The sequence below is a fragment of the Salvelinus alpinus genome, chromosome 22 (assembly GCF_045679555.1).
Source record: "Salvelinus alpinus chromosome 22, SLU_Salpinus.1, whole genome shotgun sequence".
In the NCBI taxonomy this organism is placed as follows: Eukaryota; Metazoa; Chordata; class Actinopteri; order Salmoniformes; family Salmonidae; genus Salvelinus; species Salvelinus alpinus.
Genome location: NC_092107.1, coordinates 48916654 through 48934380, shown reverse-complemented (window position 1 = coordinate 48934380; position 17727 = coordinate 48916654). Strand labels below are relative to the sequence as shown.

At 43.5% G+C, this 17727-nt stretch overlaps 1 protein-coding gene and 1 long non-coding RNA gene across 3 annotated transcripts in view; one reads left to right on the top strand and one right to left on the bottom strand.

The window, feature by feature from the left end:
• Nucleotides 1-17727, top strand: part of arrb1 (arrestin, beta 1) — a 62758-nt gene that overhangs the window by 11288 nt on the left and 33743 nt on the right. For both annotated transcript variants that reach the window (XM_071360226.1, XM_071360225.1), the window contains exons 2-3: nt 8882-8912; nt 10279-10339. In XM_071360226.1, the coding sequence (XP_071216327.1) occupies nt 8882-8912; nt 10279-10339 (92 nt within the window). The remainder of the gene's footprint in view (nt 1-8881; nt 8913-10278; nt 10340-17727) is intronic.
• LOC139549582 (uncharacterized) lies at nt 10382-17727 on the bottom strand. The gene is made up of 3 exons (XR_011669915.1): nt 17692-17727; nt 13228-13397; nt 10382-12835 (listed from the first exon to the last, which is right to left on the bottom strand). It is a non-coding gene; the product is annotated as an uncharacterized lncRNA (long non-coding RNA).

The following is a 17727-nucleotide window of genomic DNA, read 5'->3' as shown; positions in this document are numbered from 1 at the left end:
CACAATCCAAACCATGTTGCCATGTAATTCACAACCCTAATCCTAACCCTGTTGCCATGTAAACCACAACACTAACCCTGTTGTCATGTAAGCCACAACCCTAATCCTAACCCTGTTGCCATGTAAACCATAACCCTAACCCTGTTGCCATGTAAACCACAATCCAAACCATATTGCCATGTAATTCACAACCCTAACCCTGTTGTCATGTAAACACCTAACCCTGTTGCCATGTAAACCATAACCCTAACCCTGTTGCCATGTAATTCACAACCCTAACCCTGTTGTCATGTAAACCCTAACCCTGTTGCCAGGTAAACCCTAACCCTGTTGCCATGTAAACCACAACCCTAACCCTGTTGCCAGGTAAACCATAACCCTAACCCTGTTGCCATGTAAACCACAACCCTAACCCTGTTGCCATGTAAACCACAACCCTAACCCTGTTGCCATGTAAGCCACAACCCTAATCCTAACCCTGTTGCCATGTAAACCACAACACTAACCCTGTTGTCATGTAAACCACAACCCTAACCCTTTTGCATTGTAATTCACAACCCTAACCCTGTTGCCATATAAACTACAACCCTAACCCTGTTGCCATGTAAATTACAACCCTAACCCTGTTGCCATGTAAATTACAACCCTAACCCTGTTGCCATGTAAACTACAACCCTAATCCTACCCCTGTTGCCATGTAAACCACAACCCTAATCCTACCCCTGTTGCCATGTAAACCACAACCCTAACCCTAACCCTGTTGCCATGTAAACCACAACCCTAATCCTACCCCTGTTGCCATGTAAACCACAACCCTAATCCTACCCCTGTTGCCATGTAAACCTCAACCCTAATCCTACCCCTGTTGCCATGTAAACCACAACCCTAACCCTAACCCTGTTGCCATGTAAACCACAACCCTAACCCTACCCCTGTTGCCATGTAAACCACAACCGTAATCCTACCCCTGTTGCCATGTAAACCACAACCCTAACCCTAACCCTGTTGCCATGTAAACCACAACCACAACCCTAACCCTGTTGCCAGGGAAACCACAACACTACATCATGTCAGAGCTGCAATGTTTATCAGAAAGATTTACATTGTTTTTGTTTTTAACATTTGAATAAATTGTTTTGTTTAAAAACACTGTCATACAGCACAGTATCTGCTATGTTTCTGGGAAGTATTTCCTGTTAGTTAATCCCACAACCTACATTCCAAGAGGAAGTAGGGGAGGGTCTGCTACTCTGGACAGTAACAAGAGGAAGTAGGGGAGGGTCTGCTACTCTGGACAGTAACAAGAGGAAGTAGGGGAGGGTCTGCTACTCTGGACAGTAACAAGAGGAAGTAGGGGAGGGTCTGCTACTCTGCTCTGGACAGTAACATAATGTCTTCCTGGAATCATTAAGACCCTACATAGAGGGAGGACAGGGAGGGAGAGCGGGCGGGATAGGGAGGGAGAGCGGGCGGGATAGGGAGGGAGAGAGGAATGACAGGGAGGGCGAGAGGAAGGAGAGGGAGGGCAGGAAGGGGGAGCGAGGGAGGGAAGGAGGGAGGGAAGGGAGGGAGGATATGGAGGGAGGGAGGCAGGATACGGAGGGAGGACAGGGAGGTACAGTAATTGCATTGGACACCATTTAACAGTCAGGATAGGAGAGCGCCATCGGTGCTGAGTAAACTGAGTGAGTGACCGACCTGGATCCAAATACTGTTTGTTGTCTTTCAATTACTTGAACTGCGTTTGATTAAGCTTGACTGGAACAATGAAACCAATAGAATAGTGCCAAAAGTGTTAGAACATCTGGCGCTCCAGGCAGGCTCAATCAAATGCTCAAAGTATTTGAAAAAGGATACAAACGCTGCTTGACCCCAGGTGTGGTGAGAATGCCTGCCTCTCCCGTCATGGTTGTACAGTATTTAGAAGCCTTAGAGAGTCAATGTTGTGCTATTGGCCTGCTGAGAATGGAATGCTGTTTGGGTCAAAATAAAGTTTTATGACAAATCAAGACCTGAATATGACCGCATGTCACATAATAATTTGACACGTTCATTCATTCTTTACGGAGTTATTACACATTGATTACACTATGCCTCATATTTCCACAGCGATTCACCGATACGCATGCTATGATGCACAAGGCAGACTCACACTTCTAAGCTCAGGTCAGAAAAAATGTTTGCTAGCAGATGGATGCAAACAATGTTCTCCCCCAAAAACATGGCAAAACGACATCATCTGTTTCTGTAGTTATAGTTAGCTAGCTAACTATCTAGCTAGGTGTCATCATCTAAAATATCGCTAATTTATAAGACAGTTTTCATATTTGGTTGATGATGGTCGGGACCCGGTCCGGTCAAGTCACACTAGCCAGATGAAGCTAGCTAGCTGCTTATATGGTTAGCTTGGGACAACAGGGATAGGTATGTAACGACCCTGGGTTTATAAGCGCGGAAATCGACTCTGCCGCACGAGCATGCTTTTGCGGCACAGTCGATAACGCGCTGGACTTTGGGCTAGAAGGTCAAGGGTTCGAGACCTGCTCCCTGCTGTTTCATTACATTGGTGTCAGAAGTGGGATCCTTGACCTTCTAGCCCAAAGTCCAGCGCATTATCCAAAAGCATGCTCGTGCGGAAGAGTCGATTTCCGCGCTTATAAACCCAGGGTCGTTACAGGTAGCTGGCTAGCATGTTTAGTTTGTTATCTAGCTGGCTAGCGTGTTTAGTTCGTTATCTAGCTGGCTAGCGTGTTTAGTTTTATCTAGCTGGCTAGCGTGTTTAGTTCGTTATCTAGCTGGCTAGCGTGTTTAGTTCGTTATCTAGCTGGCTAGCGTGTTTAGTTTGTTATCTAGCTGGCTAGCGTGTTTAGTTTGTTATCTAGCTGGCTAGCGTGTTTAGTTTGTTATCTAGCTGGCTAGCGTGTTTAGTTCGTTATCTAGCTGACTAGCGTGTTTAGTTTGTTATCTAGCTGGCTAGCGTGTTTAGTTCGTTATCTAGCTGGCTAGCGTGTTTAGTTCGTTATCTAGCTGGCTAGCGTGTTTAGTTCGTTATCTAGCTGGCTAGCGTGTTTAGTTCGTTATCTAGCTGGCTAGCGTGTTTAGTTCGTTATCTAGCTGGCTAGCGTGTTTAGTTCGTTATCTAGCTGGCTAGCGTGTTTAGTTCGTTATCTAGCTGGCTAGCGTGTTTAGTTCGTTATCTAGCTGGCTAGCGTGTTTAGTTCGTTATCTAGCTGGCTAGCGTGTTTAGTTCGTTATCTAGCTGGCTAGCGTGTTTAGTTTGTTATCTAGCTGGCTAGCGTGTTTAGTTCGTTATCTAGCTGGCTAGCGTGTTTAGTTCGTTATCTAGCTGGCTAGCGTGTTTAGTTCGTTATCTAGCTGGCTAGCGTGTTTAATTCGTTATCTAGCTGGCTAGCGTGTTTAGTTCGTTATCTAGCTGGCTAGCGTGTTTAGTTCGTTATCTAGCTGGCTAGCGTGTTTAGTTCGTTATCTAGCTGGCTAGCGTGTTTAGTTCGTTATCTAGCTGGCTAGCGTGTTTAGTTCGTTATCTAGCTGGCTAGCGTGTTTAGTTCGTTATCTAGCTGGCTAGCGTGTTTAGTTCGTTATCTAGCTGGCTAGCGTGTTTAGTTCGTTATCTAGCTGGCTAGCGTGTTTAGTTCGTTATCTAGCTGGCTAGCGTGTTTAGTTCGTTATCTAGCTGGCTAGCGTGTTTAGTTTGTTATCTAGCTGGCTAGATAGTTATTTTCATGAACTGAAGTACGATTAAAATAGGAGACTAATAAGTAGCTGCCTAGCTAATACTTAGACACATGGATTCCTAAATCATTGCTAAAAATATAGAAAATGATTACAGTTTCTGGTCATTGTTTTCAGTCTGGTTGCATTGATGCTAGGTACCAGGCTAAAGCTAATTACAGTAGCTACTCCACACTGTCTCCAGAAGTTGCTAATAACGTCAGTATCAAAGATACATTTGTGAGTGACTTCCCAACGTAGCAGGTAGGTAGCCTACCTCCAGTTTCCAAACGGTCATCAACGTTGACAAAATGCTTGATTATTATTCTGTATTTTGACTAGCTAGGATGAATCAGGTGCAACTGCTTGGAATGTGGCTGGCAAAAGATCACCGTCCTTTCTCCCCCGCCTCTGGGATGGTTGCATGTCGGGGAGAATGTAGGACTACCTAGCTAACATTTTTTTTATCCTGCTAGTTTGATCCTGATCTTATTTCAAATGCTCACAAAGACGTTTTCCCGTTTGGTCTGACAAATAATGTCGTATTTATCAACGCGGTATTGTAAACACGTCATAGCGGTGTGTGTGATTTTTTGTTGTTGTTGTTGCAGATTAGTATTATTTTGTATTTATTTCATGCTTCAAATAGTGTTATTATACTGAGTTTAGAGAGTCAGTGTGTTGTACTACAGCCATGCTGCTCTGATGTTAACCTCTAATTCCTCCCAAACCCGGATCCGGGAGCACCCCCCACAGTAAAAAAGCTGACTAGCATAGCCTAGCATAGCGTCACAAGTAAATACTAGCATCTAAATATCATTAAATCACAAGTCCAAGACACCAGATGAAAGATACACATCTTGTGAATCCAGCCATCATTTCTGATTTTTAAAATGTTTTACAGGGAAGACACAATATGTAAATCTATTAGCTAACCACGTTAGCAAAAGACACCACTTTTTTTACTCCACCAGTTTTTTACTCCATCAGTAGCCATCACTAATTCGACCAAATAAAGATATAAATAGCCACTAACCATGAAACAACTTCATAAGATGACAGTCTGATAACATATTTATTGTATAGCATATGTTTTTTTAGAAAAATGTGCATATTTCGGGTATAAATCACAGTTCTACATTGCAGCTGCAATCTGAAATAGTGCCGAAGCTGCCAGAATAATTACAGAGACCAACGTCAAATACCTAATTACTCATCTTAAAACATTTCTGAAAAATACACAGCATACAGCAAATGAAAGCCCAACATCTTGTGAATCCAGCCAATATGTCAGATTTTTTAAGTGTTTTACAGCGAAAACACAATATAGCATTATATTAGCTTAGCACAATAGCCAGAAACACAAGCAATTTACCAGCAGCACAGGTTAGCGATCGTAACAATACAGCAAAAGATATATAATTTTGGACTAACCTTGATATACTTCATCAGATGACAGTCCTGTAACATCATATTACACAATGCATATAGGTTTTGTTCGAAAATTTGCATATTTAGCAGCACAATTCGTGGTTATACAATGTGATCAGTGGCAACAGGTCAGGCACCTAATCTAATCAATAAATAATCGTAAACTTGACTAAAAAATACAGGTTGGACAGCAAATGAAAGATGCATTAGTTATTAATGCAACCGCTGAGTTAGATTTTTTAAATTAACGTTACTAGACATACAGTGTGTGTTACAGCCAGACTAGTGCCGCAATAATGGCGGACAAATCCGTTTACATTTTTCCACATAAATACGGAATAACATCATAAATAGCTCTTACTTTTGGACGAGCTTCCATCAGAATCTTGGGCAAGGTGTCCTTTGTCCAAAAGAATCGTTGCTTGGTTGTAAAACGTCGTCTTCAACTTCGGAATTAGCAGCTAACAATAGCTATGTGGCCACAACATGCCCAAATCCTCAAAACGCAATACTAAGGAAATTCCGAAAATAGCAATATACTCGCATAAACTGATATAACTCGGTTTAAAATAACTTCGTTATGATGTTTCTAACAACTATATCGAATTAAATTACAGACGGATATATCTAAGGCTGATAACTGAGCGTTTCAAAATGCCATCCTGAGGTCTTGCTTTGCGTAATGACGAATGTCGAAAAGAGAGCTGCCTTCGTTCCTTGGCCTTTTATAAGCTCTGAGAACTACGTAGAAACTCCATTCCACTTCTCATTGGTTACTGACATCCAGGGGAAGGCGGGTGCAGTTCATGTCGACCCATAGGATACATACAGAGCTTTAAACTGATCTGAGAACAGAGCCTCGTTTTCAGACCTTCGCAGTTCCTGTCATGAATTTCGCTGCAGAAAGAGTTCTGGTTCACCCACAGACATAATTCAAACGGTTTTAGAAACTAGAGATTGTTTTCTATCCAATAGTAATAATAATATGCATATTGTACGAGCAAGAATTGAGTACGAGGCAGTTTAATTTGGGAACGATAAATGTCCAAGTTGAAACAGCACCCCCTGTAGTGTCAACAGGGAGATCTAGAATGGAGCACGTAAATAATGGGCATGGCAACATTGTGATGTTATCTAAGGTTATTATAGTTTAGTGATTTTCTATTCGTTTTTATCTCTATTCGTTTTGTGGGGGGGGGGGGGGATTCAGTTTAGTTTCAGTTATCAGACTTGATTTACTACGTATGTGGGATCAAAATATGATCACTTTGTTTTTGCTGAGAATTTTCCTGTATTTTCCTACATTTTCCTGAGTTTTAGTGTATTTGTAATTTCTGCTTTCCACTTTCAGACTTGATTTGCACTAACGAAAAATGTATCAACCCTTACAATGTCCATTACTTATAATCCACATAATAATTCACATTTCCTGTTGCTGCAGGATTATTGTCCTGCTGTAGCAAACTGGCTAAAATATGTGGTATTAATTTGAAAAAAACGAATTTCTATTTTGTTTTTTAAAATATTATTTAGTTTTAGTGTTAGTGACAGAAAGTCTCCTTATGCATGGTTGTTTAGGAGGCGTTTATGTGTTGTAGGCCTATAGCAGAGGTACTCCAATACTATGTGAGAGGGTCTAGTCACACACATTTCCAGGAGGTGGCAAAGGTCCGGATGGATATTGTCATTTATCAGCGTAGTAACAAACCTCCACCTTGCAACCCCAAACTGTTCACAGCCCTTTTTGTTGATGGAGAGAAAAATGTGCAGTTTTAAACTCATTTTCTGTAATTCTCCACATTACGCCATGGAGTGAAGAGAACATTTAGTCGTTTTAAAGCTAATTTCCTGCAATTCAACACATTTGTTTTCAAGTCTCCTTTTTATGTCTGTTCATAATACCAGGAGTAGAATCTTGTCGGTTTCCAAATAATAAAATAATGTCTCTAATAATAATATCACACCTTGTCTTTATCCTGCAAGTCTTTGTGGGTGCAGTTCAGATTAACTTTGAGGTTGGTTGGGTTTTTCATCTCTGTTCACTTCTGACACAATACAACATACTGAGAAAACTTAGATATTTTTAAAATACACAGGGTGGTCTATTCAGGAATCAAATTACAGAGATTATTATAAACATCAAGGGTTTGTTTGGATTTAACCCATTTTAAAGATTGTTTATATAACTTTACCTCGTTTAAGAAGACAATAAACAGGGGTGTTTTTCTAAAAACATTTGTGAATGAAATATAATAATGAAATATGTTCATATTTTTGAATAAAACATTGTAACCATTTTAACTTGATGGTACCATTTAATTGGATCAAAGTCAATTGCATTCAGACTTCCTCAATAGACTTTACAATATCCCCTTTTCTTAAATACTGATGTTTATTTTTGACAAAATTGTCTTTGTTAATTATCTTGATTAACTTCTCAGGCATACTGTAGCTAATTAATAATCTAGGTTAGTTAGTCTTGATAGACTCTCCATTTTAGTAAGTGGAATATGTCCAAAAATGGATAACTCCCTTTGTAGCCAACTATTGAGAATAGTTTGACTCTTCTGTCAATTATTCTATATATATTGGACTTTTCCCAAATTTTTTAAATCCTTTGTAATTACAATATCTAAATATTATTACTTAATCTTTAACTGGTATATAATGCACAGTAATCAACGGGTGATCATGAATAGCCATTCATTTAAAAACAAAATCATATTTAAATGTAAACCAGAAGGTTTCAAATGCTGGAATCTGTGCTGTGTTCTTAAAGGAACAGAGTAGTGTCATCTGCTAATTGACTGATAGCCAATGAACAGTATGGGTGAATTGGGACATCCTTGACGAATTCCTCTCGTCACGTCAAACCTTTTAGCTGTTCCATGCTGAAGAGATACTGAACTAGTATTACCATCATATAACATTCCAATCACCTTTACACATTTCACCAAAAAACTAAATATTCCAGTGTTCAATGTACTTAAAAATAATCCCACACGTGGCATTGCCTTTTGCGAACGACCACTGCTTGTGTTGGGTTTGCTGCCGCCATTGTTCACTCCTATGGTTCTATTAGGTTTCAGGTAAGACCCAAGCATTTACCCACCAGATTCAGAAGCTCGAAAACCCCTTTAGGAAAAAAAATACATTTTTATTTCAGATAGTTGTCTTACTGGACAAATATGGAGCTGGTACAGTCTTACTATTTGAATGAAGAACCTGATTGAGAAATGATATCAACTCCTAAATCTCTCTCTCTATTTTCTCCCCCCCTATCTCTCCCCATCTCTCTCTCTCTCTCTCTCTCTCTCTCTCTCTCTCTCTCTCTCTCCCCATCTCTCTCTCTCTCTCTCTCTCCCCATCTCTCTCTCTCTCTCTCTCTCTCTCTCTCTCTCTCTCTCTCTCTCTCTCTCCCCATCTCTCTCTCTCTCTCTCTCTCCCCATCTCTCTCTCTCCCTACATGTCTCTCGCTCCCTTTCCCCCGTCTCTCTCTCTCTCTCTCTCGCTCTCGCTCTCTCTCGCTCTCTCTCTCTCTCTCTCTCGCTCTCTCTCTCTCTCCCCATCTCTCTCTCTCTCTCTCTCCCCATCTCTCTCTCTCTCTCTCTCTCTCTCCCCATCTCTCGCTCTCCCTACATGTCTCTCGCTCCCTTTCCCCCGTCTCTCCCCCCTCGCTCTTTCTATCTATCTCTGTCTCTCTGTGTCCCTTTTTCAGGGTATTCAAAAAAGCAAGTCCCAATGGAAAGGTGAGTTATACTTTGTGTTATTAATAATGACTTATTACATAATAACAGCATAATGAGGAACATTCCTCTACTAAGACTTTTCTTAGACAATCCAGAAGGAATCAACTAACCTCCATTAAAGTGTTTTTGATCACAGTGTAACCAGTCTAGCGTTATAATACTTTTCAAAGGTTTAATTTAGCTGGAGATAGCAGCTATAATAACTACCTATCTGGTAGCTGCTATAATAACTACCTATCTGGTAGCTGCTATAATAACTACCTATCTGATAGCAGCTATAATAACTACCTATCTGGTAGCAGCTATAATAACTACCTATCTGGTAGCTGGAGATAGCTGCTATAATAACTACCTATCTGATAGCTGGAGATAGCAGCTATAATAACTACCTATCTGGTAGCTGGAGATAGGGTTAGGGTCAATAGGACTCTGCTAAGAGCTGTGTGTCTCCTGTCGGGGCGGTGCTGGCTGGGCGGTGCTGGCTGGGCGGTGCTGGCTGGGCGGTGCTGGCTGGGCGGTGCTGGCTGGGCGGTGCTGGCTGGGCGGTGCTGGCTGGGCCGTGCTGGCTGGGCCGTGCTGGCTGGGCCGTGCTGGCTGGGCCGTGCTGGCTGGGCCGTGCTGGCTGGGCCGTGCTGGCTGGGCCGTGCTGGCTGGGTCATGCCTGTGTCTCCATGTACAGTAGTCTGTAGGCCACAGCAGAGTAGATGGCTAGCTGTCTGATGCACCGGTCCTCACAGCAGCAGCAGCAGAGACTGTGGGAAGAACATGAAGCAGCTGCCTGGAGCTGACTCAGCTCCTGCTCTCTTTAGCTAGCTGGCCGTGTCAGGGTTCTAAACAGGGTTCTAAACAGGGATCTAAACAGGGTTCCACACATGGTTCTACTCAGGGTTCTAAACATGGTTCCACACATGGTTCTACTCAGGGTTCTCCACAGTGTTCTAAACAGGGTTATACACAGGGTTGTCCACAGGGTGCTTCACAGGGATCCACACAGGGTTCTTAATATAGTTCTCCACAGGGTTCTAAACAGGGTTCTACACAGGATTCTACTCGGGGTTCTAAACAGGGTTCTACAAAGGGTTCTAAACAGGATTCTAAGCAGAGTTCTCCTGGTCAACCACAGGATGAACATGGGATATTGGGGACAGACACAGTGAATGTAAATACTTACAGAAGCCTGAAGATGCATCCTCATTTATTCATCAATATTTACACTGTTGAGACAATTGTAACACATTTCAAGGGTATGTGATATTTTAGTCCAAAAAAAATATATAATATTTAGCTTTTTAGAACTGTGAAATCTGGTACTTAAACTCATTATCTCATTACACTATTCTCTGCAAACCTCTGTTGTCATCCTCAGCTCACAGTGTACCTGGGGAAGAGGGACTTTGTGGACCACGTTGACCTGGTGGAACCCGTAGGTAAAATCCCACCCTGTTATATTCTCCACAGAGACACGCTGTCCACATGGTCATTTGGAAAGGCCAAGTTTAACTAGGTAAAGCTATTCATGTTAAGGCAGTCAGTATTCACTGCTGATTGGCAAGAAAACAGTTCAGTGAAGTTATGTGATGTGATGTTGCTATGGCAATTGAATGTGGAGAGTTTCCACAAGCATTGGAAGTAGGCCGAGTATGTGTGTGTGTGTGTGTGTGTGTGTGTGTGTGTGTGTGTGTGTGTGTGTGTGTGTGTGTGTGTGTGTGTGTGTGTGTGTGTGTGTGTGTGTGTGTGTGTGTGTGTGATAGGTCAAGTACATAGTTGACCTACAGTATGATGTCACAGCGTGTCTCTGTGGGGAATATACAGGGTGATAGTTTGGTCTGGACGCCATGTTGCTCAGTTTCTGGTTAACCTCTTTAACCTGAACACAACCAACACAATAGTGTCTGACCTCCAAGACCTGCCAAGTGTGTGTGTGTGTGTGTGTGTGTGTGTGTGTGTGTGTGTGTGTGTGTGTGTGTGTGTGTGTGTGTGTGTGTGTGTGTGTGTGTGTGTGTGTGTGTCAATCACAGTTGATTGTTGGGCAGGGCCACTTCTCATGAGAACGTGTGTATTGTAGGATCAGTGTGTCTGTGTGTTGGAATATCATAGCTGATTATTGGGCAAGTCCGTTTCTCACAAGACCTTTAAAAAATGTGTGTGTCAGTGTATGAGTGTGTGTGTCATGAGATAGGTGAGTGTATGTGTGTGCGTGTGTGTGTGTATGTGGGTGCGTGTGTGCGTGTCAGATATTAGAAAAGGCATCCCAGGATGCAGTGTGCAATCGCAGTAATAAACAGCCATCTCACCCTGCATTCTGGACAGGAAAATCACAGCGTTTGATTTAGGAACCAACTAATCATGACTGAGAACACAGAAGAGGCCTCTATTGAAGTGACTAAAAACACAGAACAGGCCTCTATTGAAGTGACTGAAAACACAGAACAGGTCTCTATTGAGGTGACTGAAAACACAGAACAGGCCTCTATTGAAGTGACTGAAAACACAGAACAGGCCTCTATTGAAGTGACTGAAAACACAGAACAGGCCTCTATTGAAGTGACTAAAAACACAGAACAGGTCTCTCTTGAAGTGACTAAAAACACAGAACAGGCCTCTATTGAAGTGACTAAAAACACAGAACAGGTCTCTATTGAAGTGCCTGAGAACACAGAACAGGCCTCTATTGAAGTGACTGAGAACACAGAACAGGTCTCTATTGAAGTGGGCTTTTATTACTCTGATCTTTAAGTCTGAGTTACATTGTACTGTGTCTGTGAATGTACCAGGCAGACACACGCACGCACGCACAGACACGGACGGATACACACAGACGGATACACACGGACGGAAACACACACACACACAGACACACACACACACACACACACACACACACACACACACACACACACACACACACACACACACACACACACACACACACACACACACACACACACACACACACACACACACACACACACACACACACACACACACACACACACAGTGACAGAAACATATGGTAAAAGAGTCAGACAAAGACATGACGAAACAAACACACACACTCACATTCACACACACATTCACACACTCACAGACATGAAAGACTTCGAAAGGCATCTGTTCTGGCTGCAAAAAGGAAACACTGTCTGAACACATGCTGAATTAGACAAAACATGTCTCCCTTCACAAACAAACAAACACACACACAGACACAGACACTCACACACATTCTCTCATTCACACTCTAAAACAGGCACACATCTTATAGTCACACACACTGTTTTGCTCCAATTCTAAGTTAGGAACAGTATGACAAAATTACATAATAATAATAATAATATGTTTTATTGTCACATACACCGGATAGGTACAGTGAAATGTGTTGTTTTACAGGGTCAGCCATATTAGTACAGCACCCCTGGGGAAAATTAGGGTTAAGTGCCTTGCTGAAGGGCACATTGGCAGATTTTTTGCCTTGTCGCCATGGGTATTCGAACCAGTGACCTTTCGGTTACTGACCCAATGTCTGACAAGTTTTAAGAACAGTACTGTTCTGTGTAAAGTAATAGGAGACTATGTGGGTATGCAATTAAGGTGTGTGTATTCATTATTCTAGATACACAGTATGCTGTATGCAAGTATGTTGATTGGATATGTATAGGCAAGGGTGTCAGGACTGTATGTGTGTCTGTGTTTTAAGTAAAGGAGTATTTACAAACCTTTTTGAAGATGTGTGTGTTTACGCTACTGCACGTGACATGTGCGAACAAGGTGTACTTACAGGCCTTTGGGGGGGCAGGGGTGCCAGAGCCATGTGATGTGAGGAGGGGGGACTCCGTGGGAGGTGCAGTGCAGGGCTTGTCTGCTACCCCGCGGAACACTGCCTGGGTCCTGCACTGACACTGCCTTCTCCCCTATCCCAGGACTCACTGGAGGAACACAGAGAGACACACAGACCATGAACACAGAGAGGGAGGAAGAGAAGACAGACAGAGAGAGGGAGAGAGGGAGGGAGGGAGGGAGAGAGAGAGAGATAGAGAGAGTGACAGAGAGGGAGAGAGAAACAGACGGAGAGAGAGAGAGGAAGAGAGAGAGAGATAGAGAGGGAGAGAGAGACAGAGGGGGGAGAGAGAGAGACAGAGGAGGAGAAAGAGAGAGAGGGTGAGAGATAAAAAGGGTAAGAAGAGAAAGGGGACAGAATGGAACAGCAGAATGTCTAGGAGACACAAAGTGTGCACAGAGCTAAAGAGAGGATGCATGAAGATGAAAAAATAGAGAAAGCGATGGAGGATGAAGAGAGCAGGGAAAACTTGGTCCTCACCGTTGACCACAAGAGAGAGCGTTAGGTTCTGGTAGAGTCTGTGTTCTTGGATTCCCACCAGGATAGTGTACTTCCCTGCATCCTCCTCCGCCACATCACGGATCACCAGGGAATTCCCGTCCACATGGTAACGGGAACACTCCTCCGCTGCCACCTTCCCATCCTTCAACCTAACACGGAAAAACATTTAGGAAATTCCTCAATGAACTCTTATGTGAAGAATCGAAGGCCCCTATCGGCTGCCTTCGATACTGTGAACCATCAGATCCTCCTCTCCACCCTCTCCGAGTTGGGCATCTCCGGCGCGGCCCACGCTTGGATTGCGTCCTACCTGACAGGTCGCTCCTACCAGGTGGCGTGGCGAGAATCTGTCTCCTCACCACGTGCTCTCACCACTGGTGTCCCCCAGGGCTCTGTTCTAGGCCCTCTCCTATTCTCGCTATACACCAAGTCACTTGGCTCTGTCATAACCTCACATGGTCTCTCCTATCATTGCTATGCAGACGACACACAACTAATCTTCTCCTTTCCCCCTTCTGATGACCAGGTGGCGAATCGCATCTCTGCATGTCTGGCAGACATATCAGTGTGGATGACGGATCACCACCTCAAGCTGAACCTCGGCAAGACGGAGCTGCTCTTCCTCCCGGGGAAGGACTGCCCGTTCCATGATCTCGCCATCACGGTTGACAACTCCATTGTGTCCTCCTCCCCAGAGCGCTAAGAACCTTGGCGTGATCCTGGACAACACCCTGTCGTTCTCAACCAACATCAAGGCGGTGGCCCGTTCCTGTAGGTTCATGCTCTACAACATCCGCAGAGTACGACCCTGCCTCACACAGGAAGCGGCGCAGGTCCTAATCCAGGCACTTGTCATCTCCCGTCTGGATTACTGCAACTCGCTGTTGGCTGGGCTCCCTGCCTGTGCCATTAAACCCCTACAACTCATCCAGAACGCCGCAGCCCGTCTGGTGTTCAACCTTCCCAAGTTCTCTCACGTCACCCCGCTCCTCCGCTCTCTCCACTGGCTTCCAGTTGAAGCTCGCATCCGCTACAAGACCATGGTGCTTGCCTACGGAGCTGTGAGGGGAACGGCACCTCAGTACCTCCAGGCTCTGATCAGGCCCTACACCCAAACAAGGGCACTGCGTTCATCCACCTCTGGCCTGCTCGCCTCCCTACCACTGAGGAAGTACAGTTCCCGCTCAGCCCAGTCAAAACTGTTCGCTGCTCTGGCCCCCCAATGGTGGAACAAACTCCCTCACGACGCCAGGACAGCGGAGTCAATCACCACCTTCCGGAGACACCTGAAACCCCACCTCTTTAAGGAATACCTAGGATAGGATAAAGTAATCCTTCTCACTCCCCCCCCCCCTTAAAAGATTTAGATGCACTATTGTAAAGTGGCCGTTCCACTGGATGTCATAAGGTGAATGCACCAATTTGTAAGTCGCTCTGGATAAGAGCGTCTGCTAAATGACTTAAATGTAAATGTAAATGTAAGAACAATTAAATAAAGCTAAAATGAAGAATGCTAAACGTCATACATACGTAACTTGGGCATCTTTCTCTGGTCATCTCTGTCTCTCACATAGGTTAGTGTAGGATAGTGTACTATTATCTATACATAGTCACTTCACCCCTACCGACATGTACAAATTACCTCAACTAACCTGTACCCCCCAACATTGACTCGGTACCGGTACCCCCTGTATATAGCCTCGCTATTGTTATTTTATTGTGTTACTTTTAATAATTTTTTACTTTAGTTTATTTGGTAAATATTTTCTTAAAACTCTTTCTTGAACTGCACTGCTGGTTAAGGGCTTGTAAGTAAGCATTTCACTGTAAGGTCTACACATGTTGTATTCGGTGCATGTGACAAATAATAGTAGTGTAGGATAGTGTATGGTAGTGTATGGTAGTGTAGGATAGTGTAGGGTAGTGTAGGATAGTGTAGGGTAGTGTACGGTAGTGTAGGATAGTGTAGAGTAGTGTAGGATAGTGTAGGGTAGTGTAGGATAGTGTAGGATAGTGTAGGGTGTAGTGTAGGATAGTGTAGGGTAGTGTAGGGTAGTGTAGGGTAGTGTAGGATAGTGTAGGATAGTGTGGGATAGTGTAGGGCAGTGTAGGGTGGTGTGTGATAGTGTAGGGTAGTGTGGGATAGTGTGGGATAGTGTAGGATAGTGTAGGGTAGTGTAGGATAGTGTAGGGTAATGTAGGATAGTGTAGGGTAGTGTAGGGTGGTGTAGGATAGTGTGGGATAGTGTAGGATAGTGTAGGGTAGTGTAGGGTAGTGTAGGATAGTGTAGGGTAGTGTAGGATAGTGTAGTGTAGTGTGGGATAGTGTGGGATAGTGTAGAATAGTGTAGGGTAGTGTAGGATAGTGTAGGGTAGTGTAGGGTAGTGTGTAGGATAGTGTAGGATAGTGTATGATAGTGTGGGATAGTGTAGGATAGTGTAGGATAGTGTAGGGTAGTGTAGGGTAGTGTATGATAGTGTCGGATAGTGTAGGGTAGTGTATGATAGTGTGGGATAGTGTAGGATAGTGTATGATAGTGTAGGATAGTGTAGGGTAGTGTATGCTAGTGTGGGATAGTGTAGGATAGTGTAGGATAGTGTAGGGTAGTGTAGGGTAGTGTAGAATAGTGTAGAATAGTGTAGGATAGTGTGGGATAGTGTAGGATAGTGTAGGATAGTGTAGGGTAGTGTAGGATAGTGTATGATAGTGTAGGATAGTGTGTAAGATAGTGTAGGATAGTGTAGGGCAGTGTATGATAGTGTAGGATAGTGTAGAATAGTGTAGGATAGTGTGGGATAGTGTAGGATAGTGTAGGATAGTGTAGGATAGTGTAGGATAGTGTGGGATAGTGTAAGGTAGTGTAGGATAGTGTAGGATAGTGTAGGGTAGTGTAGGATAGTGTAGGGTAGTTCAGGGTAGTGTAGGGTAGTGTAGAATAGTGTAGGATAGTGTGGGATAGTGTAGGGTAGTGTAGGATAGTGTAGGATAGTGTAGGATAGTGTAGGATAGTGTAGGGTAGTGTAGGGTTGTGTAGGGTAGTGTAGAATAGTGTAGAATAGTGTGGGATAGTGTAGGGTAGTGTAGGATAGTGTGTAAGATAGTGTAGGATAGTGTAGGATAGTGTGGGATAGTGTAGGATAGTGTAGGATAGTGTAGGGTAGTGTAGGGTAGTGTAGAATAGTGTAGGATAGTGTGGGATAGTGTAGGGTAGTGTAGGATAGTGTGTAAGATAGTGTGGGATAGTGTAGGATAGTGTAGGATAGTGTAGGGCAGTGTAGGGTGGTGTGTAGGATAGTGTAGGATAGTGTGGGATAGTGTAGGATAGTGTATGATAGTGTAGGGTGGTGTAGGATAGTGTATGATAGTGTGGGATAGTGTAGGGTAGTGTGTAGGATAGTGTAGGATAGTGTAGGATAGTGTAGGGTGGTGTAGGATAGTGTAGGATATGGTAGGATAGTGTATGATAGTGTAGGGTAGTGTAGGATAGTGTGGGATAGTGTAGGGTAGTGTAGGATAGTGTAGCGTGGTGTAGGATAGTGTATGATAGTGTGGGATAGTGTAGGGTAGTGTAGGATAGTGTAGGATAGTGTAGGGTGGTGTAGGATAGTGTATGATAGTGTAGGGTGGTGTAGGATAGTGTAGATTATTGTAGGATAGTGTATGATAGTGTAGGATAGTGTAGGGCAGTGTAGGATAGTGTAGGGTGGAGTAGGATAGTGTAGATTATTGTAGGATAGTGTATGATAGTGTAGGATAGTGTAGGGCAGTGTAGGATAGTGTAGGGTGGTGTATGATAGTGTAGGATATTGTAGGATAGTGTAGGGCAGTGTAGGATAGTGTAGGGTGGTGTAGGATAGTGTAGGATATTGTAGGATAGTGTATGATAGTGTAGGATAGTGTATGATAGTGTAGGATAGTGTAGGGTGGTGTAGGATAGTGTAGGATATTGTAGGATAGTGTAGGATAGTGAAGGATAGTGTATGATAGTGTAGGATAGTGTAGGGCAGTGTTGAAGAGTGTAGGTGGTGTAGGATAGTGTAGGATATTGTAGGATAGTGTATGATAGTGTAGGATAGTGTATGATAGTGTAGGATAGTGTAGGGTGGTGTAGGATAGTGTAGGGTGGTGTAGGATAGTGTAGGATAGTGTAGAATAGTGTAGGATAGTGTAAGGTAGTGTAGGATAGTGTAAGGTAGTGTAGGCTGGGGTAGGATAGTGTAAGGTAGTGTAGGATAGTGTGGGATAGTGTAGGATAGTGTTTGATAGTGTAAGGTAGTGTAGTATAGTGTAGGATAGTGTAGGCTGGGGTAGGATAGTGTAAGGTAGTGTAGGATAGTGTAGGGTGGTGTAGGATAGTGTAAGGTAGTGTAGGATAGTGTGCAGGATAGTGTAGGCTGGAGTAGGATAGTGTGCAGACTAGCTGACAGTCTGTAGGTTCTTACCAGATGACTTCTGGGGCAGGGAAGGCTCGTAGTTTG